Source organism: Seriola aureovittata, chromosome 19 (assembly GCF_021018895.1).
Source record: "Seriola aureovittata isolate HTS-2021-v1 ecotype China chromosome 19, ASM2101889v1, whole genome shotgun sequence".
In the NCBI taxonomy this organism is placed as follows: Eukaryota; Metazoa; Chordata; class Actinopteri; order Carangiformes; family Carangidae; genus Seriola; species Seriola aureovittata.
The window spans coordinates 24,018,865-24,042,500 of record NC_079382.1 but is presented as its reverse complement, the minus strand read 5'-3'; the positions used below and the strand labels follow the sequence as shown (position 1 = coordinate 24,042,500).

The following is a 23,636-nucleotide window of genomic DNA, read 5'->3' as shown; positions in this document are numbered from 1 at the left end:
AAGAACCTGACTGAGTGTTCTGTTCAAACTGCACTGGAAGAACCTTATTTTGGTTTCTTAAAGAACCCTTGTTGTTGAGAGTGTGTGTTCTTATTCACAGTGTCTTGTGAAGTGTTTACCACATCTGTGTGTGTGTGTGTGTGTGTGTGTGTGTGTGTGTGTGTGTGTGTGTGTGTGGCAGTAAGCTGATCTTTATGAATGGAGGGTTTGGTGTGAAAGTGTAACTGATCTGAGGTCAGACGTGTTTCCTGTTTGTGGCTGTTGAGTCTCAGTGTCTCAGAGTCTTTCTGTGATTATTTGCTGTTAAACTGTTTATTGTTCTTGTGTGTTGATCATTATGAAGCTCCACCCCCACAACTCTGAGCCCTGAAAACAGAGAAACTCTGCTGGACCTTCTATTTTGAAAACTCTGGGGTTGTGTTTTATTTTGAAAATTCTGGCATTGTGATGTACTCTGGACAGACAGAAACTGAGACCTTTGTAAACGATGAGGTCACACCCACAGTCTCTCCTGATTGGCTCTCATCAGCCTGGACTACCAGTGGTGAATACAACATGATGAGCATAGCAGACAATCTACTTCCTGTTTACACCGGCTCGCACATGCTCAGTATAGCTGTCTGCTTAGGTGTGTGTGTGTTTTCAGGTGTGTTAGTGTGGATGCAGCCTCAGTTCAGACTCAGACATTTCATGTTGTTTGAGTGACGACCCTAAAGCTCAGAGGTCAACTTTGACCTTTCAGTGCAGTTCTGCTCGTCACCTTCCAGAACCTTAAAGCCTCTCTCCAGCCTGGTTCTTCAAAGCTGGTTCTTCCCAGAACCCACAACTGTGTCCAGGATCCGGTTCCTCATGTGGATTATTGGGTTCTCCAGGTTAGGGTTCAAACATCTTAAAGGGACAGTTCTGTTTTTTTGACGTGGGGGTGTGTGAGGTCATCATATATAGCTGGTACATTACGTGCAGTAGGTTCTGGTGAGTGCGCTCTCAGTTAGGAGATCCAACCGGGGTTCCAGCAGAGCGTCAGATTGATGAGCTGCTGTGGGCGGGGCCACTTTTAAAGACGCCCCTGAAACAATCCAACATCTGTTTAAACGAAGCTTCATGTGGAAGATTTTCATCTTTTTCTCCCTGTGAAAACTACATTTTTCAACTGCGGAATTATTGTATTCTACGCACAAGCGCACTGTATTACTCTGTAGGTCAGCTGACTGAATCAGGAGGCGGCGTGATACAGTGCGCTTGTGTGTAGGAAGTGTTGAGCTCAGAGCGCCTCATTACCTGAAGCTCCTGCTTCTGATTGACTGATTGGATGATGTGACTAAGCAGGTGTACAGGTGTTCCTAATAAAGTGCTCATTATGCGTACATCCGTGAATCTATTGCCGCAGTGCATGCTGGGATGGTTCCAAACACACTTACCTCATGTACCTGCAGTCACATGATCAGCACTCAGCCAATCAAACTGCAGCTGATCATGGTCTCAACCCTCTGCTGGTTCTGTCTTTATGTCAAAATAAGAGCAGTTCAGTCAGAGTTAACAGGATCATGTTAGCCTGATAATTGCTTTTTAGTCTGGATTAGTTAAACCTCATTGGTGGAACAGGACCTGGTCCCTGATGGAACGGGGTCATGGACCAGAACTGCATCAGACCACTTAATAGTTTGATAGTTCTGGTGTTGGACTCCAGCTCAGAGTGAAGGCCCTTATCACACCTGGACACACCTGAACGTGTTGTCCTCTGGTCTCCTGGTCTACAGGACTGCGGTGCAGCAGGGACCAGGTCTCGGCTGCTGTGATGTGGACCAGCAGGGACCAGGTCTGGACCAGCAGCCTGAGAGGTGGGTCCAGGCTGTGAGTCAGTCTGTTTCCTGTCGGACGACTCAGACTGGAGCTGTCTGGTCATGTAGGGTGTTTGATTCCTCAGGTATGTCAGTCACACCCTGATCACACACACACACACACACACACACACACACACACACACACACACACACACACACACACACACACACACACACACACACACTCTGCCTCAGTGTGACGTTTCTTTATACACAGTTCTACCAGCACCATCTTAGTTCAATAAGCAACAACAGATTATGATTAGTTTATTTATTTCATCATTGATTTGTCTACACCAACACAAATAGTTCCTGGACCGGTACTGGACTGTTGCTAAGCAACACATAAACATGTTCCTGACCTGCACAGTGACACTAGCTGCTACCTCGTCTCCTCGTTCCCTCAGGTGTCTCTGAAGGATCCACCTTCTTCCTTCATCCTCTCCTGACGAACAGATATATTTATATGAAATATTTTCATCTTTGTTACAATCTGAGATTGATAACAACGTTAATGTGACGCTGATTAACGGTTAATAGATCAGCTGTGAACAGGAGTGATACCTGGAGTTAAAAGTCTATCAGCTTCATGGAATGACTCGTCCAATCAGATCACTTCAGAACCGACTGTTCTTTAATGAGGATTAATATGTGAATCACATTTACACGATTTAAATCAGATCATGTGACTGTGAAGACACTGGAGACAGAGACAGAGACCGGGTCAGAAACCAGAACCTGAGTCCACATCAGACTGATCTCCTCCTTCTTATCTTTCAGGACTTTGACTTGCTGCTCACTGATTGGCCGAGACACCTGCTCCTCACGGACAGACAGGTGAGTCCAACAAACTCCTAACCTGGTCCAGGTCCACCTCAGACCCTGTCCTCTCAGACCTCAGACCCTGTCCTCTCAGACCTCAGACCCTGTCTCCTCAGACCTCAGACCCTGTCCTCTCAGACCTCAGACCCTGTCTTCTTAGACCCTGTCTCCTCAGATCCTGTCCTCTCAGACCTCAGATCCTGTCCTCTCAGACCTCAGACCCTGTCTCCTCAGACCTCAGACCATGTCCTCTTAGACCCTGTCCTCTCAGACCCTGTCTCCTCAGACCCTGTCCTCTCAGACCTCAGACCCTGTCCTCTCAGACCTCAGACCCTGTCTTCTCAGACCCTGTCTCCTCAGACCCTGTCCTCTCAGACCTCAGATCCTGTCTTCTCAGACCCTGTCTCCTCAGACCCTGTCCTCTCAGACCTCAGATCCTGTCCTCTCAGACCTCAGACCCTGTCTTCTCAGACCCTGTCTCCTCAGACCCTGTCCTCTCAGACCTCAGATCCTGTCCTCTCAGACCTCAGACCCTGTCTCCTCAGACCTCAGACCATGTCCTCTTAGACCCTGTCCTCTCAGACCTCAGACCCTGTCTCCTCAGACCTCAGACCATGTCCTCTTAGACCCTGTCCTCTCAGACCCTGTCTCCTCAGACCCTGTCCTCTCAGACCTCAGACCCTGTCTTCTCAGACCCTGTCTCCTCAGACCCTGTCCTCTCAGACCTCAGACCCTGTCTTCTCAGACCCTGTCTCCTCAGACCCTGTCCTCTCAGACCTCAGACCCTGTCTCCTCAGACCCTGTCCTCTCAGACCTCAGACCCTGTCTCCTCAGACCCTGTCCTCTCAGACCTCAGACCCTGTCCTCTCAGACCCTGTCCCTGCTCCAGTCTGACTCACTTTCACCTTCACACCTCAGTTTCATCCTCACAGTAACCTCTGACCTCTGACCTCAAGTCTGTAGAAAGACTCGTCCACATGTGGGAACTGACGTGTGTTTTTTGTGTGTGTGTGCACTGACACTGATCCAGAGTCTGATCAGCTGACTCCCCCCTCCTCCCTCCTCCTTCCTCCTCCTCCTCCACATCCTCCACCGCTCCCACTTGACAAACAGGAGGAGGAGACTCTGCTTCATCGTCTCTGTCTGTTTCCAGGACGAACCAGACTGATCTGAAGCAGGCAGGACTTCTTCTACCTGAGGTGGAGAGACACCGACTCACACACAGGTGAGAGAGAGAGAGAGAAAGAGATTAGCTCTAAAATACAACTGAAATAAATCTGATTTTAAAAACACAGTTTTCTTTTAACAGATAAAAGAAACATTGGAAATTCAGAATTGATCATTTAAATAAACCCATGAAGAAGAAATGACCTGTCACATGTCGATCACATGATCAGATTCATGTCGTCAAACAACCTGCAGCAGTTTGAACCTGAACCTCAGGCTTTTACTTTGAAATCCTGATGGATTTTCACATCCTGTTTTTAACCTGATGATGATGACGAGCTGAGGACTCATACGATTGGCTGATGAGTCTGATCTAATTTCTCAGTTTGACTTTGAGCTGAATCAGTTTTGACTCCTGCTGTTCTTCATCTTCATCATCTTCATCTTCACAAAAGCTCGTTATATAATGAATGATATTTAATGGTGATGACATCAGAGTGTTCAGACTGCAGATACATGAGTCTGAAGATTTTACCCATAAGCCACTGGGTTCATGCAGAGTGAATAAGACCAGGACCTGGTCGCAGACACTTTAACAGACAGACTGAGTCTAAAAAAAATGGCTGACTAAGGAACCACATCCAATCACGGAGCTCCGTTCACCTTCAGCAGAACATGTTTGTCTTTAGGAAGAATTCAACAGTTACTGGAAGTTTTACTTTGAAGAGTGAAACAATAAAACAAAAAATTATCAGCCATGTTTTCCTGTTTCTTGTTGTTGGTGCTGCTGGCCGGTGCAGGTATCACTGATTGTTACCATGGTAACACATCCTGACTGACACAGACACCTCCAGACTGACTCAGGTCTGAGACCACAGACCTGAGTCAGTCTGCAGGTGTCTGTGTTTGTCACTCTGCCCCCCAGAGGTGAGACGGTTTAATGCATCACTGACAGGTGAGTTCTCATGTGGGCAGTTTGACAGGAGGGAGGAGGAGGTCATGTGACTCTGCTCTCTTTACTGACACCCTCTGCATGTGTGTGTGTGTGTGTGTGTGTTCAGTGTGTACTTTGATGTGTGTGTGTGTGTGATTGGAGCTGCCATTGCTGTGTTGCTGTGGCGATGTTCCGTCGCAGGAAGAAGAGGCGAAGGCCGAAGATCTCGGCGCCGCAAGACTTCCAGCATCGCGTCCACACGTCGTTCAATGCTGTCACGGGACAATACGTGGGTCTGCCGCTGCAGTGGCAGAGCGTCATCGACACGCTGAGGAGGCCACGCCCCTTGGTGGACCCCTCCAGGATCACTGAGGTCGAGCTCGGACCCAGGAAGGTCAGGGGTGCGGTTATCTATACACAGGTGTCTGGTGTACAGGCTTCATCAGGGTCGTTCTGACTTCATTAAACTGCAACTCTGCATCACAACAATAGTGACCTCTGACCTCTCACCTGTGCTGAGTCGTCATTGGTAACTGTAGTGAAGCTGCTGGCGGTGCGTTCACTGGTTCACTGTAAATGCCGTGTTTGAGCCTGAAACCTGTTTCCATGCTGGTCCTGTCAGATGTGTTCTGTCTGATCATGTGACCTCAGGTGACCTCAGGTGACCTCCTCACAGACACGCACCATCACACAGGTGTGTGTCCTCACTGGTGTTCCACACAGTGACATTTACACTGGATTATTATTGGATGATTCATCACAGTGACCTCATGACAGTAGAGTCATGTGACTCAACAGAAACATTAAATGTGTAGAATTAATAAATTAACTAATTAAAGTATTAATGAACTAAGAATTAATTCCAGTTACAATGAAAATATAAACAATGAAGTGATTCATTTTTCATCTGTCGGTTTCATTTTACAACTGAAACCAATTCATGTTTCAAATCAGAATTTAACCATGAAATTTGTTCATTTGAACTTTTTGAATTTTAGTTCAAACTCAAAAAGTTTCAAAATATTTTTTAGAAATTTAGAAAACACAATTTAACTAAAATTAATGATTTCATTCTGAAATCCAACTCTCTCTAATCTTCACGTATTGATCATCATATTATTGATCATGTTTTTCTATCTGACTGAATATTTAAACTCCTACAGACGATCGTCCGCGGCAGCTTCATCGGTCATGGCGACTACATCAGTCATGTGATCTCTGAGATGAGCCATCTCTCCGTGTCCAGCTCCAACTCTCTGCGGCGCAGTAGCCCGTCGGCACGGAAACGGGCCCGGTCACTGGGCCGACTGGGAGAAATGGTGGAGGACGAGACGTACAAGTACGAGGAGCTCAGTGGTCGTGGAGACCATGGGAAGAGCGACGGGAAGTCCACCTACTGGCAGGACCGGATCCAACAGGTCCGCAGGGAGATCGGCAGCCCCAAACTGAACGGAGCTCTGCAGAGAGCCAAGTCCCACCGCCAGGTGGGGTCTGAAGCCACACCCCCCACACTTGGTACACCTCAGAAGACAGGTGGGACAGGTGAGACAGGTGGACGGTACGCCCGCAGTGAGGGGGCGGGGCTAAGACAGAGGCCGGCTTCCTGTCACTACAACCTGCAGACCGTGGAGACCGACAGCAGAAGCCACCTGAGACTGAAACCAGCTGTGAATCACCTGCCGGACCTGCTGTCCTCCTCCAGACAAACTCCCAGAAGGCCACACTCTTCGTACGACCTCAAGGTCAGACAAGTCCCACATTAAGTGAAATATTCTAAGGTACTCTTAGATACTCTTAGCTTAGCTTAGCATCAACACTGGAAACAAGGGAAACTGCTAGCCAGGGTCTAAAAGCAGCTTCCAGGAAACAGTCAGACACATGACCCTCCTTAAAACAGTGATCTGATGTTTTAAATCTTTGTTTGTTGTTAAATAAACATGATGTGTTGGTTCAATAAAACTTAAATTACATGAAACAGGAAGAAAGAATCTAAAACTTACTGCTGTAAAGGTAAAAGACAGAATATTCGATTCTACGCTGATGATTCACACATTTACTTTCCTGTGAGATCCGGTGACTCCTCCCATCCACAGTGGACACCTTGATGATGTTGATGATGAGCACAGGTGAACAGGAGGTTTCAACAGATTGTTTTATAACCTTTGTTCTCACTGATCAATGACTGGATCAGTGTTTCATTTTCTACCATTGAACAGAGAGAAATGATCAGACATCAGTTAATAATCAGTTTATCAATAACTTGACCAGTTGATATTGACAGTTCTTCTGTCCTCCTCCTCCCCCCCAGCTGAACTCTACCTCCTCCCCCCTCCTGCTCCCCCCCCCTAACAGCACCAGCAGTCCTGTCGTCACAGGTAGAGGTTTACCTCAGCGCTTGCTCCGCCCCCACTCCAGCGTTAACATTACTCCAAAAACACCCACTCCCCTGATTCAGCCCAGCCCCTCCCCCACCGGATCCCCAGCCTGCCCCCCCGCTCGGCCCCGCCCCTCCTCCACCCAGCAGACAGTGTCCAACGGAGGTGCTCAGACTGTGACCCATGAGCAGTTCAAGGCGGCGCTGCAGATGGTGGTGGACGCCGGAGACCCGAGGATGAGTCTGGAGAACTTTGTGAAGATCGGGGAGGGGTCCACAGGTGTGGTCTGCATCGCCCGAGAGAGACACAGTGGACGACAGGTGGCCGTGAAGATGATGGACCTGAGGAAGCAACAGCGCAGAGAGCTGCTCTTTAATGAGGTGGGGCGCAGGGGGTGGAGCTTCACGTTTACTCATAGTTTTACCTGGAAGCTTACAGAGGTCACGTGGTGATTGTCAGACACCTGTTACCTGCCTCCGTGTAACATCATCAGCTCACCTGTCTTTGTCTGGTCTCAGGTGGTGATCATGAGGGACTACCGGCACCAGAACGTGGTGGAGATGTACCGCAGCGCTCTGGTGGAGGAGGAACTCTGGGTAATCATGGAGTACCTTCAGGGCGGCGCTCTCACCCACATCGTCAGTGAAACCAGGTGAGCAGGAAGTCAATACACCTGCCGGTCAGGTGGATTGTCTCAGGTGTGATGTGATTGTGATCCGTGTGTGTGTGTGTGTGTGTGTGTGTGTTCCAGGCTGAACGAGGAGCAGATAGCGACGGTGTGTGAAAGCGTCCTGCAGGCGCTGGCCTACCTTCACGCTCAGGGCGTCGTCCACAGAGACATCAAGAGTGACTCCATCCTCCTGACTCTGGACGGGAGGGTAACACACACACACACACGCACGCACGCACGCGCACACACCGATCACAAACATGTTTTAATCGTCGTAGTAACAGCACAGTGTAGAAAACGTCTGGTTATGATTGTTTATCGCACATCCAACCAATCAGGAGAAGACACTCAGAGCTCCTCACAGGAACAGAGCTCACACTCTGACACAGAAACAGAGGATGAGATATTTACAGTATTTTATATACATATATATTTAACCAGGTGGAGCAGGTTCCCAGCCTGGGGGTCGTGCCCTCTAAAGGGTCACCTGATAATTCACAGCTCAAAGTTCAGGTTCACTGATCTGGATTCAGTTTTTAGACTTTTCTTAAAAATTTAATTTGGGTGAAATATTGATCATTGATCAGTTATTGAAATGAAACAGGAAAAGTGTCTCTTTGTTTAAGGAGACCAAGTATCAAACTCTGAAGCTGCAGTTCCTCTAACGACCACTAGAGTCTGGCTCCAACAGTGAGTCAGTCCCCATAGACTCCCATGTTAAAATGTTCAACTTTACAGCAGAAATAAACATGTTTACAGCCTGGTACAAAAACTGTTTTGGTCTCTAGAGCTAATTTCCTCCTTCATGACACCTGTTTATATAACTCACCTGTTTATATAACTCACCTGTTTATATAACTCACCTGTTTACATTTTATTAACGACTAAAGTTATGGAGGATTGAGGGTGTGGCCTCTTTGAGTGACAGGTGGGTGACGGTATGCACCTCACCTCAGTCTCAGCTCCACATACGCCCCTCCTCTTTGACCATATTTGGATTAGATGAGAGTTAAGGGTGATGTCAGACACTGCCATGATGGCGACGGTGGAGCAGCTCACTTTGAGCTTCAGAAACATGTGGGTGACATCACAAAGATGACGGCCATCTTTATTTACAGCCTGTGGAGGAGACGCAGCTCCACCGTGAGAAGGTCTCAGGATGCTAACAGGTAAAAAACACCTGACTTACCTGTTCTTCTTCTTCTGCAGGTGAAACTGTCAGACTTTGGTTTCTGCGCCCAGATCAGTAAAGATGTCCCGAAGAGGAAGTCTTTGGTTGGGACTCCGTACTGGATGGCCCCCGAGGTGATCTCCAAAACACCATATGGTACAGAGGTAAGAAGGGAACATCCAGATGCAGATCCAAATCCAGATCCAGGTGACCTCTGACTGTCTCCTGTGTCCCTCAGGTGGACGTCTGGTCTCTGGGGATCATGGTGGTGGAGATGGTGGATGGAGAGCCGCCATACTTCAGTGACACACCCATCACCGCCATGAAGAAGCTGAGAGACGAAGCAGCACCGAGCGTGAAGAACATCCAGAGGGTCAGACACACACACACACACACACACACACACACACACACACACACACACACACACACACACACACACACACACACACACACACACACATCCTTTCTAAACATTGCAATAATCATCAATAGTTGTGAAAATGCTAACAGGCTAGCATTGGTTTGTGGGGTCCTTATCAGCCTGGCAGTGTTTGATGATGTCACGCTCACCTGTGCTCAGGTGTCTCCCGTGTTGAAGGACTTCCTGGGCTGCATGTTGACTCGTGACACGCTGCAGCGAAGCAGCGCCGCCACCCTGCTGGAGCACCCGTTCCTACTGCAGGCCGGGTCACCGCGCTGCCTGGTGCCGCTGGTGGAGCAGCACCGCAAACGCATGTCGCTCTGCTGAACACCTGAGACTCACCTGAGACTCTAAGATTGCAGAAACTGCAGGAACTCTGGTTTGCTTTGTTTTGTACGAACAGAGAACCATCAGCTCCATCTCTTATTGGTTGCTAAGAAGACTGTCAACTTCAGCAGCCAATCACGTACCAGTGCTGCTGTAAGCCCCTCCCTCCAGCTTCCAGAGCAGCATCGAGGAATTCATCTGATTTTCTTTATCACTTTGTCTAAAACATCAGGAAAATAAAAAATAAAATTATGAGTATGAACACGAGTTTAACAAACAGGTGAAGAAAAAATGAATCTTGTTTGTATGTTTTTATTGGTTAATGCATGTACTGAGTATTTTATTGATTATTAATTATCTCCTGTGATGATGATCAGTGATGAGGAGCTCTGTCTTGCACAGAAAGTGTCTTTGCACATGTGAGTTTCATTTTTTTATCTTTATGGAATGTAAATGTTAATAAACTGAAAATGTTTTAAAACATCAGATTCACTTCAGTCTGACTTTATTCAATGTGACACTCAATCAAAAACTATATACATATAAATATATAAATATATATACATATATACTGTATATATATATATATATATGTTATGAACCTATGTCTTTATCTATCCAGAGGATGTATATATGTGATAATAATATATCCTCTTAAACATATGGTAACATCAACATAATTATGTCATAAGGAAGAGTATAGTAAGGCATAAAAATGTCATAAAATAATAAGTCGTAAAAACTTCAAAAACATCATTATATAGTTAAGCATAAAAAACGTTAAAAAAAACATCATTATATAGTAAGGCATTAAAACACCATAAAATGTCATATTAAAGTAAGGCATAAATACATAAAAAAACATCAGAGTATAGTAAGGGCATAAAAAAACGTTAAAAAACATTATCGTATAGTAAGTCATAAAAAACTTTAAAAATCATCAGAGTATAAAAAGGCAGAAATAAGAAAGTGAAAGAAAGAAGAAAGAAAGTGTAAAAATTTTAAAAAACGTCATAGTATATTAAGGTGTAAAATGTCATCACGTACCACTGTGATATTCTCATCTTCAAATATGCCTTGCTCTTTCAGCTAATCAAATGCTACCATGCCTAAATTGGTTGTCTTGGAGACGTAGCCTCGCGGAGCGCACATCAAAATGACCTAATATTACTTAATTTCACTCACATATTGGTATGGACATGTCTCTACCATCCTTATCCAACCCTTGTGTTCAGCAGACAAACACCTGAGCATTTTCAGCAGACAGTAAACTTATCCTGTTCAAACAGTCCTCACACACACACACATTCATGTACTTATGTTTACAATTTATATATATTCATATTCCCTTTGATCTGGGACTGTTTCCTCCTCACACCTGAACATGTCTCTGAAGTTATAGTTTGATTCTTCTGAATTTAATAAAAAACAGGGTTTGTTTATTGTTTATTTCGTATTATTTGTAATGATAATTATTAATTTCATCCTCACATTCCGGCAGTTCTGCTTGTGTTAAATGTTCCACATTCATTTAACCAACCACCACCGCCTGAGTCTAGCAGGGAGTCAGATAAGGACCCAAAGACCCTGATTCAAGTGTGTGGCTTCTATTTGGAGGCTGAGAGCTGATGAGTCCGGACTGTCAGAGATAAAGAGACAGAGACATGTCAGCAGTCACACCTCACTCCTCAAACCAAAGACTTTTATTCTGAAAGTCTGCTGCATCATCATATAATCACATGTTCTACAGTTTGAACAGTTTGGATGTTGGAGTCACAGCTAGAGACCTGAGGTTCAGAGATGTTACAAACTTCATGTCATTGTTATAAATTTGTTTCCATCAAAATAAATATTGAATAAATAAATAGAAAGATGTGAGAAGTAAGTAAATATTCAATCAATCATGTATTTTTAATATTAATAAAGTAATTGTGTCTCCATGCAATATGAAATTCACATTAGGAACCATTTCATGATTACTTTGTTTTCGCCACATTTTTATTTCAATTTGAACATCATGAATTACAGCCTTTAACATTTGTATTTTATACTGTAAATGTTATTATATAACAGCTGCATTTACTCACAACATAGGAAGTAAAAAGTAAAATTAAACAAACAAACAAATGCTCCTCTTCTCTTAACAATTGTCAATCTATAGAGAAAAGGGTATATTAATTATAATAAAATATAACAAGTGTTGAAAATAATAGTAATGATAGAAACAGCTTTGTTCCCAGAAACTTGATCATCTGTTAAAATTAAACCCTCAACATAGTTAATAAAGGGCCTCCATATATATATCTACATATAACATCTGTCTTATCCACTGAGTTGTGCTATGTAAGGAGGACCAGTGATTTCACTTTACTTTCTTTTCCTGGATCAAACAGAATCAGTCACTGAACGTTTCTTGAATAAATAAAAGGTGACATTAAAATATCAGTGGATGAGTTGGAGGTCTGTGTTTTCTTGTGGATGATTAAACTGTCGAGGAGACAGAGAGTCAGAACTGCTTCGGTGAGGACGAGTCTATAAATGAACAGGTGTCAGCGTCTTTATCAGCCGGCTGATAAACAGTGAAACGCTGCTTGTCCTAAAATGGACTTTAACAGCCAAAGGTCTGGAATCTGCCCTCATGGTGCGTTCACATCCCAGGACAAATTTAGACTTTTTTTTTTCTTTTCAGCGCCCGTCTCCTTATTTGGACGAGAGCGACGCTTCATAAAAATCCTCCTGCAGTGAAGAGTCTGCAGTTCTTCATCAGATTCACCAGGGAGAAGACTCTCCTCTCTGTGATTCTCTGTTCTGACTGAGAGGACCTCAACCATGGGTGACGCTCTGATGGCCGAGTTTGGGAAGGCTGCTCCTTTCCTGAGGAAGTCAGACAAGGAGCGTCTGGAGGCTCAGACCAGACCCTTTGACATCAAGACTGAATGTTTCGTAGTCGACGATAAGGTCGAGTATATAAAGGGACAAATCCAGAGTAAAGATGGAGGTATGGTGACTGTCAAGAAGGAGGACGGAACAACAGTAACTGTGAAGGAGTCTGACGTTCACCCCCAGAACCCGCCGAAATTCGACAAAATTGAAGACATGGCGATGTTCACTTTCCTCCATGAGCCCGCCGTGCTGTTTAACCTCAAAGAGCGTTACGCCGCCTGGATGATCTACACCTACTCCGGCCTCTTCTGCGTCACTGTCAACCCCTACAAGTGGCTTCCTGTCTACGACGCTGAGGTGGTGGCAGCCTACAGGGGAAAGAAGAGAAGCGAGGCCCCTCCTCACATCTTCTCCATCTCTGATAACGCCTACCAGTACATGCTGACCGACAGAGAGAACCAGTCTGTCCTCATCACCGGAGAATCCGGAGCAGGAAAGACAGTGAACACTAAGAGAGTCATCCAGTACTTTGCCAGCATCGCTGCTGTTGGAGGCAAAAAAGACACCAGCAAGGGGACACTGGAGGATCAGATCATCCAGGCGAACCCTGCGCTCGAAGCCTTCGGCAACGCCAAAACACTAAGAAACGACAACTCATCTCGTTTTGGAAAATTCATTCGAATTCACTTCGGGACAAGCGGCAAACTGTCGTCTGCTGACGTCGAGACGTACCTGCTGGAGAAGTCTCGTGTCACCTTTCAGCTCAAGGCTGAGAGGAACTACCACATCTTCTACCAGATCCTGTCCAATCAGAAGCCAGAGCTACTGGACATGCTGCTGATCACCAACAACCCGTACGACTACTCCTACATCTCCCAAGGAGAGGTGACAGTCGCCTCTATCAATGACTCTGAGGAACTGATGGCCACCGACAGCGCCTTCGATGTGCTCGGCTTCACTCCAGAGGAGAAGATGGCCGTCTACAAACTGACCGGCGCCATCATGCACTACGGCAACATGAAGTTCAAACAGAAGCAGCGTGAGGAGCAGGCTGAACCTGATGGGACTGAGGCTGCTGATAAATCAGCTTACCTAATGGGGCTGAATTCCGCTGACCTCATCAAAGGCCTGTGCCACCCCAGAGTCAAGGTAGGAAATGAATATGTCACCAAAGGCCAAAGTGTGGATCAGGTCTACTATGCCATTGGTGCTCTGGCCAAGTCAGTGTATGAAAAGATGTTTAACTGGATGGTGGTGAGAATTAACCAGTCCCTGGACACAAAGCAGCACCGTCAGTACTTCATAGGAGTGCTGGACATTGCTGGATTTGAGATATTTGATTTCAACACCTTTGAGCAGCTGTGCATCAACTTCACCAATGAGAAACTGCAACAGTTTTTCAACCATCACATGTTCGTTCTGGAGCAAGAGGAGTACAAAAAAGAAGGTATCGACTGGGAGTTCATCGACTTTGGGATGGACTTACAAGCTTGCATTGACCTCATTGAGAAGCCGCTGGGGATCATGTCGATCCTGGAGGAAGAATGCATGTTCCCCAAAGCCAGTGACCAGACGTTCAAGTCCAAGCTCTATGATAATCATCTAGGGAAGAACAAGATGTTTGAAAAGCCAAGGGCAGCAAAGGGGAAAGCAGAGGCTCATTTTGCCCTGGTTCACTATGCTGGTACCGTGGACTACAACATCGGTGGCTGGCTGGTCAAAAACAAAGACCCCCTGAATGAAACTGTGGTTGGTCTTTACCAGAAATCCTCTCTGAAGCTACTCAGTGTGCTGTTTTCAAGTTATTCAGGAGCTGATGGTGGCGACAAGGGAGGTGGCAAAGGAGCCAAGAAGAAGGGCTCCTCCTTCCAGACGGTGTCCGCACTTCACAGGGAAAACCTGAACAAGCTGATGAACAACCTGAAAACCACACATCCCCACTTTGTCCGCTGTCTGATTCCTAATGAGAGGAAAACTCCAGGAGCTATGGACAACTGCCTTGTGATGCACCAGCTGCGCTGTAACGGCGTCCTGGAAGGCATCAGAATCTGCAGGAAGGGTTTCCCAAACAGGGTTCTCTATGGCGACTTCAAACAGCGCTACAGGATCCTGAATGCCTCTGCCATCCCTGAGGGTCAGTTCATGGACTGTAAGAAAAGTGCTGAAAAGCTGCTGGGATCACTGGACATCGACCACACCCAGTACAAGTTTGGCCACACAAAGGTTTTCTTTAAAGCTGGCCTGTTGGGAACACTGGAGGAGATGCGAGATGAGCAGCTGTCTCGAATCATCACCAGGATCCAGGCTAACGCCCGGGCACTCCTTATGAGGGCACAATTCGCCAAGCTAGTGGAGCGTAGAGATGCTTTAATGGTTATCCAGTGGAACCTCCGCTCCTTCCTGGGTGTGAAGAACTGGCCCTGGATGAAGCTCTTCTTCAAGATCAAACCCCTGCTGAAGAGCGCAGAGTCTGAGAAAGAGATGGCCAACATGAAGGACGAATTCAACAAGCTGAAAGAAGCCCTGGAGAAATCAGAAGCAAGACGGAAGGAACTGGAGGAGAAAATAGTGACTCTTCTCCAAGAGAAGAATGATCTGACTCTTCAAATACAGTCTGAACAGGATACGCTGACAGATGCTGAAGAACGCTGCGAACAGCTTATAAAGAGCAAGATTCAACTGGAGGCCAAGCTGAAAGAGATGACGGAGAGACTTGAAGATGAAGAAGAGCTGAATGCAGATCTCACAGCTAAGAAACGCAAGCTTGAGGACGAATGCTCCGAGTTGAAGAAAGACATAGATGACCTGGAGCTGACTTTGGCCAAGGTCGAGAAAGAGAAACATGCTACAGAGAATAAGGTGAAAAACCTGACGGAGGAGATGGCGTCCCAGGATGAGAACATCATGAAGCTGACCAAAGAGAAGAGGGCACTGCAGGAGGCTCACCAGCAGACACTGGATGACCTTCAGAGTGAAGAGGACAAAGCTAACAGTTTAACCAAAGCTAAAGCTAAGCTGGAACAACAGGTGGACGATCTAGAGGGCTCGCTAGAGCAAGAGAAGAAAGTCAGGATGGACCATGAGCGCTCAAAGAGGAAGCTCGAAGGAGACCTGAAACTGACCCAGGAGAGTTTGATGGACTTGGAGAATGACAAACAACAGCTGGAGGAAAAGCTCAAGAAAAAAGACTTTGAGGTCTCCCAAGTCAATTCAAGACTAGAGGATGAGCAGGTGGCTTCAGTTCAGCTCCAGAAGAAGCTGAAAGAAAACCAGGCGAGGATTGAGGAGCTGGAGGAGGAGCTGGATGCTGAACGTGCAGCCAGGGCCAAAGTCGAGAAGCAGCGCTCCGATCTTTCCCGCGAGCTAGAGGACATCAGCGAGCGTCTGGAGGAGGCAGGTGGAGCAACATCTGCTCAGGTGGAGATGAATAAGAAGAGAGATGCTGAATTTCAGAAGCTGCGTCGGGAGCTGGAAGAATCCACCCTCCACCACGAGTCTACTGCCGCCTCCCTGAGGAAGAAACACGCTGACAGTGTTGCCGAACTGGGTGAACAGATTGACAACCTGCAGCGTGTGAAGCAGAAGCTGGAGAAAGAGAAGAGTGAGCTGAAGCTGGAGCTGGATGACTTGTCCTCCAACATGGAGAGTATGGTGAAGGCCAAGTCAAACATTGAGAAGGTGTGCCGTACAATGGAAGACAATATGAACGAGTACAAGAGTAAATATGAGGAAGCTCAACGAACCGTCAATGACTTGACTAGCCAGAGGGCCAAGCTGCTCACCGAGAACGGTGAGTTTGGACGTCAGCTGGAGGAGAAGGAATGTCTGATATCGCAGCTCACCAGGGGGAAGAACTCGTTCAACCAGCAGGTAGAAGATCTGCGCAGACAGCTGGAAGAGGAAGTGAAGGCGAAGAACGCCCTTGCCCACGCCGTACAGTCCTCTCGTCATGACTGCGATCTGCTCCGAGAACAGTTTGAGGAAGAGCAGGAGGCCAGGGCTGAGCTGCAAAGAGCTCTGTCCAAATCCAACACTGAGGTCTCAGCATGGAGGACAAAATATGAAACCGATGGGATCCAGAGAACAGAAGAGCTGGAAGAAGCAAAGAAGAAGCTGGTTCAGAGACTGCAGGAGGCAGAGGAGGCCATCGAGGCTGTGAACGCAAAGTGTTCATCACTTGAGAAGACCAAGCACCGTCTCCAAAACGAGATTGAAGACCTGATGCTGGACCTTGAGAGGTCCAATGCAGCGTCTGCAGCACTGGACAAGAAGCAGAGAGCCTTCGACAAAGTCTTGGCAGAGTGGAAGCAGAAGTTTGAGGAGTCACAGTGTGAGCTGGAGGCCTCCCAGAAGGAGGCTCGGTCTCTGAGCACTGAACTCTTCAAACTGAGGAACGCCTATGAAGAGTGTCTGGATCAACTGGAGACAATGAAGAGAGAGAACAAAAACCTCCAAGAGGAAATCTCTGACCTCACTGACCAGCTGGGGGAGGGCGGCAGGAGTGCCCACGAACTGGAGAAGATCCGGAAGCAGCTTGAACAAGAAAAAGTCGAGCTCCAGTCGGCACTGGAGGAGGCAGAAGGTTCCCTAGAGCACGAAGAGAGCAAGATCCTGCGAGCCCAACTCGAGTTCAACCAAGTGAAGGCCGACATGGAGCGGAAAGTGGCGGAGAAAGACGAGGAAATGGAGCAGGCCAAGAGGAACTACCAACGCATGGTTGAGTCTCTTCAGTCCTCTCTGGAATCTGAGACCAGGAGCCGCAACGAGGCCCTGAGAGTGAAGAAGAAGATGGAGGGCGACCTGAACGAGATGGAGATCCAGCTCAGCCAAGCTAACCGGCAGGCAGCTGATGCCCAGAAACAACTCAAGAGCCTCCAGGTGTTCCTGAAGGACACTCAGCTGCAGCTGGATGACGCCCAGCACGGCAACGACGACCTGAGAGAAAACATCGCTCTCCTGGAACGACGAAACAATCTGATCCAGGCTGAGCTGGAGGAAGTGAGAGCTGCCCTTGAGCAGACGGAAAGAAGTCGTAAACTTGCTGAACAGGAGCTGACGGACGCGACAGAGCGAATGCAACTGCTGCACTCTCAGAACACCAGCCTGATCAACCAGAAGAAGAAGCACGAGGCAGACCTCCTCCACCTGCAGAATGAGATGGAGGAGGCCATTCAGGAGAACCGCAACGCTGAGGAGAAGGCGAAGAAGGCCATCACAGACGCAGCCATGATGGCTGAGGAGCTGAAAAAGGAGCAGGACACCAGCGCCCATCTGGAGCGCATGAAGAAGAACATGGAGCAGACCATCAAAGACCTGCAGCACCGTCTGGATGAGGCCGAGCAGATTGCCATGAAGGGCGGCAAGAAGCAGCTCCAGAAACTGGAGGCTCGCATCAAAGAGCTGGAGAACGAGCTGGAGGCAGAGCAGAAGAGGGGAACAGAGTCCATCAAAGGGGTTCGCAAGTATGAGCGGCGCATCAAGGAGCTCACCTACCAGACCGAGGAAGACCGCAAGAACATGGCTCGCCTCCAGGACCTGGTGGACAAACTGCAGCTGAAGGTTAAGTCCTACAAACATGCAGCTGAGGAGGCAGAGGAGGCAGCAAATACCAACATGGCCAAACTCCGCAAACTGCAGCACGAGCTGGAGGAGGCGGAGGAAAGAGCTGACATCGCTGAGTCTCAGGTGAACAAACTGAGGGCCAAGACCAGGGACGGATCCTCCAAGAAGGGCCTGGACGAGTGAGGACGTCCCAGAGTCCAAGTCGCAGGTGTGTTCATTAGACCAGATAATCACTCTCTAAAGAGTCAGCACACGACAAAACAAGACTTATGTAACATAAGGTCCATTAACTAAAGGTCTACCTACTAGCTCTTACTGAAGCTCTCAACCACCACCTCATGGTTTTCATCAGAAGAGATTGTCTGCAAACTCTTCCCCAAACATAAAACCAAGTTCCACTCTGGAATGTGCCAACTGAACAAATGCCATCCTCTGATGAAGACAGTGAGATGTGATTGAAAGCCCTGAAAAAAGGCCAGTAAGTTTGACATTGTGTCAGGATGTTTTTGTTTTTACTTATCACTGTTTAATATCTGAATCTGTTTTGACAGATCTTCCTGTTTCTGGGAGACTGGGAGGATACAGCTGAAACGAAGAGCAACGATTGTTTTATCATCATCATCATCATCTTCGTCATCATCATCATCATTATTGTATTATCATTATTATTATTATTATTAGTAGTAGTAGTAGTTGTAGTCATCATGCTAATCACTGATCATGGTAACTTGAAAAACCGAACATGTAACTAAGATCGTCTCTCTGGAGGTTCCCTGTGGTTCTGTTAGGAACAGGTTCCTGTATTGTTTGTATCTGTATAAAGATGGAGGTTGGTATACATTTCTGACAGCAGGGGGCGACAGAGCAGCACAAGAGAGGAGAGGAGTATTGTGGCCCTGAGAGCTCAACGCACTGCAACTTCAGAAAACATCTTCACCAATTTGATACTGGAAGTGCTTCCAGGGGACACTAAAAGGTGATGGACCAGGCTTGTTGTCACAAAGCATTAAACAACAAGTGTGTCTCAATTCAGGGCCGCATTCTACGGTGGCCTAGGTCCCCTAGAAACACTTCCTCTTGTGTTTGCAGCACTTGTCAAACTGATGAAGAGGTTTTCTTAAGGTGCAGTGCTTTGAGCTCTAAGGGCCACTGTAGAGGAAGGATTTTACTCATTTTATATTGTTGATAAAAAACAACACATAAACATTAGTTGTAGAGCAGGTAAGAGCCTGCACCCAGAAACTATCAGGTACCAACAGAGGCTTCATGATCAGCTGACCTCACAACCAAGGTACAGGTATGCAGCAGCGCCCTCATGTGGTCACCTGACAAACATGTCCACATCTGTTTTCATGTTGCAGCCCTTTTTGATCCAGATGTTAGAAGGGGCAGATGTTAAACCACCTCAGGGGTTTTTGTAACATCAGCTGTTGATTATTCTTCAGGACAGCTGATCCTCACTCTGTGACTGAATCAGAATCTAAAACAAAAACAATTATTTATTACATGATGGACAGGAAGTAACAACACAAAACTAATATTACTGGAGGGAAGAAACATGAAATGTAATAAGTGCTAGTATTCCATGAGCAAGAGAAAAAAATTCAAAACAAAATAATAATAATAATGATAATAATATCAGAAAATAAGAAAATAGATAATAAGTAATAATAATAATAATAATTACAAAATATGAACAAACAACAAGAGAGACAAGAGGAAACAATATTAAAAAATAATAATAAGTTACAAATCCTCGGGTTGATTCAGGTCCAGGTTCAACTCCAACACTCCACAGGGTGAAGCGCCAGATATTTAATCTCATTTTCTTTATCATTTTCTTTATCATTAAATCTGATGTTTACCAGTCCTGTAATACTTCAATCATCCTGGAAAATCCTGGAACAAACAGCTGTTGTCTTACATCACAGAATCACTTCCTGTAAAATCAGATTATCACACGCTGTCCAGTGAAATCACTGCTTCTTTACCTGATGGCAGAACTGAGCCCTGATTGGTCAGTTGACTCTGCCGTGATGATGAATAAAGGGCTGAGAGGGAGATGATGTTTGTGTCTTTATGTCTCTGCAGTGACAGCTGAATATCATGGCTGTGGTTTTCTATAAAGAAAGAAAAACAGATATACAGCTGAAGAAAGGACAACAACACATTCATTTTCTGATATGCTTCATATTACCAACCTAACTAACAACAATACAAACAAGTAAATAATCAAATGGCATAATTACAATTCTCTCTCCTGGGTCATAAACTGTTACAACCTGTAGATGTTGTGGAATAAGGGAAGCAACATTTAGCTGATGTTATCAGGCAAGTTATGCCATTTATTGTTCAGCGATCAAAAAGAGTTTACAAACACAACACAAATGAATCGCATAAGGCGAAGAACAAATGGAAAGGGCAGTGGGTGGAGCCAAATCACAAAACAACCAGAACAAGCCAGGCTTCCTAACCTGACCAATCCCCACTACTACAGAAGAAAACAGACGAAAATAAAAACACTACCTCCAATCTTACCTGTCGAAACAAAATACAATCTAGCAGCCACCCATAAATCCTAATGTTGCTAGACTGAAAATAAAGAAGACAGGAAAATAACAGGTTAAACTAAACTAAACCAAACTAGACTAAACTAGACTACTCTAAACCCTAGAGCTCATGATCCCACAACTCCCGAACTAGTGTCACAACGAGTCAACATCCAGAAACAATCACAAATATCAAAGTTGACTCCTGGAGAGAGAACTATCACACACGTCGAAACTTTCAACAAAGAGGCGGACTGCTCAGATCAAATCACTGCCCAGCCATTACCACAAGGCAGCTTTTATACGGTTGAGGACGGGACCAGGCAGGCTTGTGATAGGCGGCTGGGACCAGCTTCGCAACAGGGGAGGGACCAGCCGAAAACGAGGAACACCTGGGCAGAGACACAGAGGAGCAGTTGTGGAGGCGGTGACGAGGCGGAAATCCACTTCCGGAGCAGCGGATGACAGGTCGATGCGGCCTTAATTCAAAAAGGGAAAGACTGTGTAGCACCGGTATCACACCTCTTACTGCGCCACTGGACCAGTTCTAAGCTCTAAGGAGTGGGGAGCAAAAATAATTCAACCAGAGACCATTACTTTAAATTCAGAGGCCGGCAATTTACTGAATGCGCAAACACACATGCAAAACACAGTACACAAAACAAAGAAAGTACCCTGCAGGTTCCCAATAACAAGGTAGGTATAATTGGAAAAAGTATTTCACCCTTTCTTTTTGTTCTTTAGTTCACCTAGGTTATTTTAATAAAGCTAATCTAAGTTGAATTAGACCGATCTTTTTCTCCTAGGTTGCACCTATTTTAGTATTCCTATTTTCCTTCCTGAGTTAACTCGTTTTTCCTTTACAGGCAACAAAATACCTTCAATTAAACAATCAAAGTGCACCACAATCATCCAATCACATTCAAAACACAAACTCAGCATGAAAATAAAAGCATGACACTTTCAATCCAAGTTCAAGTCCAAATGTGAATTCAAGTGTTCAGTTCAATGAAAAGTTTCAGTCCAAAAATAGTTGAAAAATAGTTTTTAGTAAATCCTCAGTTCAGTTCAACTGATCCCTGATACTCCTACCACTCTGGCAGCGAATCACTGTACGAAGAAGATTTCCTCACTGACGCGATGGAGATGAGTTGAAGGTCTGGGTCGCCATCTTGAATCCCTTCTGTGCATGTGCTCGCCTGCACACGGAAGACCAATCCTCGCTCCGACCGAGCTTCAAACTAAGCAAAAAACCTGACCTGTGCAACAGGTCATAAACACAATAAATCTCTTTTTAAATCCTCAAATCACACAATAAAATCTCTCACAGTCTCTGAGTTGTCACGTTACTGCTACGGTGTTTTTTCATCTCAAAATGGCAGCGGTCTCCCACACTAACTACTGCACACACCGTTCATTTACACAGCATACATACACTTTTATAACATTGACAGTCTTCATAAACCCGAAATATTAACTGGTAAACAATTTGACGGAGCATTTCCTTGTAAACAGCTACGTTCTTAGCGTTAGCTCTCCGCCAGAGAAAAAATACAACACGGCAAAAATGCAAGAAAACAAACACAAAACTCACCAAAACCGGTGCGGTTTAGTTCCCATAAAATCCCCGTCAGTTCCCGAACTGCAAATTCAACTTTTTCACTACTTTTATGTTCATTAATCGCCGCTCGTTTTCTCTGACTTCTCTGCTCTCTCCCTCAGGTCTCCGCTCAGGTGTTGCGTCTATGTCGCTAGTCCCTTAAAGGGGCAGCAACATGAACTTTAATACATACATTTTAATCTTGAACATTAGATAATTGATGTATTAATATTTCTTAATTAACTCTGATGAATTAATTTACATTCTTATTTATATCATGTTTTAACATGGGTTACATCTGCACCATACAACATAACACAACAACAACAGGAGCTGTACCCGGCGCCCATAACATAAATAAAGTCCAAGTTTCTCACTCTCATGATCCCTGGATGACATCACTGGTGACGTTGGAATAACACTTCCTGCCATCTGTGATTTCTGTCAAATCGTCCCGCTGACAAACTTGCAGGATGCTTTTATTTTGAAACTACCAGCATGCTACGCTAGTTAACTTCAACAGAAGGTGAACAGATTTCTGAAATGAACACTGGGGACATTTCCAGTTCAATACATCATTAACATATCCAGCGTTGACCATGGTAACTGTTGTATATTAAACTATTGTGAAGACTGACTGACAAAATGATGACTCCCTACCTTTATACGTCATCAACACAACACACATTCGCTTCAAATGTACTTATGCTTTTATTTTGAAAACGAAACTCTGGAGCTTCCGGTCCGTGTTGATTCGGTGGAACTTGACGTATGAGTATAAACCTGTGGAGGACTCCAGCTGTGGACCCAGATGTTGATCTAGCTGTGGATGACGGAGGGACCGGGCGGCAGCGTGACCTCACACTACGCCTCCTCCTCCTCCTCCTGGACTCCGGGTCTGTCCTCCTGACCCGGAGCACCACCAGGGCAGGAACCACCGGGTGACCATGCGGGACCCGCGGAACTGGACCCCGGGATTCGGGCAAGCGGAGCGCGGAAAACCAGCCACCTACACCGGGGAGAAGAAGGCAAAGCTGGTGGCCAAAGCCAACAAGAAGTGGGTGAGGCTGGCCACCGTGGTGGTCTACGTCCTGTCCGTGTCCCTGGCCGCCGTCGTCCTGGCTGTGTACTACAGCCTCATCTGGAAACCCACACCCGGACCCGGACTGACCCGCACTGGGGACCCGAGAGCCACGACTTCCAGGACCGAGTCCATGAATATACCTGAGGATGTTCGACGTCACAGACCTGATCAGAGTAAGAGAAATAACACTTTAATAAGGGACCGTGACGTCACAAATAACACATCCA

At 46.1% G+C, this 23,636-nt stretch overlaps 2 protein-coding genes and 1 long non-coding RNA gene across 9 annotated transcripts in view; 2 read left to right on the top strand and 1 right to left on the bottom strand.

The window, feature by feature from the left end:
• The window catches only part of LOC130187232 (serine/threonine-protein kinase PAK 6-like), an 11,347-nt gene extending 1,133 nt beyond the window's left edge, over positions 1-10,214 (top strand). Inside the window, exons 2-12 of one of the 3 annotated variants that reach the window (XM_056404653.1) lie at positions 1,758-1,924; positions 2,622-2,678; positions 3,817-3,888; positions 4,892-5,158; positions 5,928-6,506; positions 7,073-7,519; positions 7,658-7,791; positions 7,891-8,017; positions 9,019-9,144; positions 9,219-9,353; positions 9,564-10,214. In XM_056404653.1, the coding sequence (XP_056260628.1) occupies positions 4,952-5,158; positions 5,928-6,506; positions 7,073-7,519; positions 7,658-7,791; positions 7,891-8,017; positions 9,019-9,144; positions 9,219-9,353; positions 9,564-9,731 (1,923 nt within the window). In that variant the 5' untranslated portion in view covers positions 1,758-1,924; positions 2,622-2,678; positions 3,817-3,888; positions 4,892-4,951 and the 3' untranslated portion in view covers positions 9,732-10,214. Of the gene's footprint in view, positions 1-1,757; positions 1,925-2,621; positions 2,679-3,816; positions 3,889-4,891; positions 5,159-5,180; positions 5,459-5,927; positions 6,507-7,072; positions 7,520-7,657; positions 7,792-7,890; positions 8,018-9,018; positions 9,145-9,218; positions 9,354-9,563 lie in introns of those variants that run through there. The other 2 variants (XM_056404654.1, XM_056404655.1) reach the window with 2 other exon arrangements.
• Positions 10,215-11,509: 1,295 nt separating this feature from the next.
• On the top strand, positions 11,510-18,849 carry myh6 (myosin, heavy chain 6, cardiac muscle, alpha). The gene has a single exon (XM_056404990.1). The coding sequence runs from the start codon at positions 12,561-12,563 to the stop codon at positions 18,357-18,359; it is 5,799 nt and encodes a 1,932-aa protein (XP_056260965.1). The 5' UTR covers positions 11,510-12,560; the 3' UTR covers positions 18,360-18,849.
• A 62-nt stretch (positions 18,850-18,911) lies between these two features.
• Positions 18,912-22,313, bottom strand: LOC130187435 (uncharacterized). Of its 5 annotated transcripts, none has more exons than XR_008830450.1 (4): positions 21,818-22,313; positions 21,012-21,204; positions 20,168-20,296; positions 18,912-19,656 (listed from the first exon to the last, which is right to left on the bottom strand). It is a non-coding gene; the product is annotated as an uncharacterized LOC130187435 (long non-coding RNA). The 5 variants fall into 5 exon arrangements; XR_008830452.1 differs by having other exon boundaries at positions 21,012-21,117; XR_008830453.1 differs by having other exon boundaries at positions 21,012-21,117; positions 21,863-22,313.
• Positions 22,314-23,636: the final 1,323 nt, after the last annotated feature.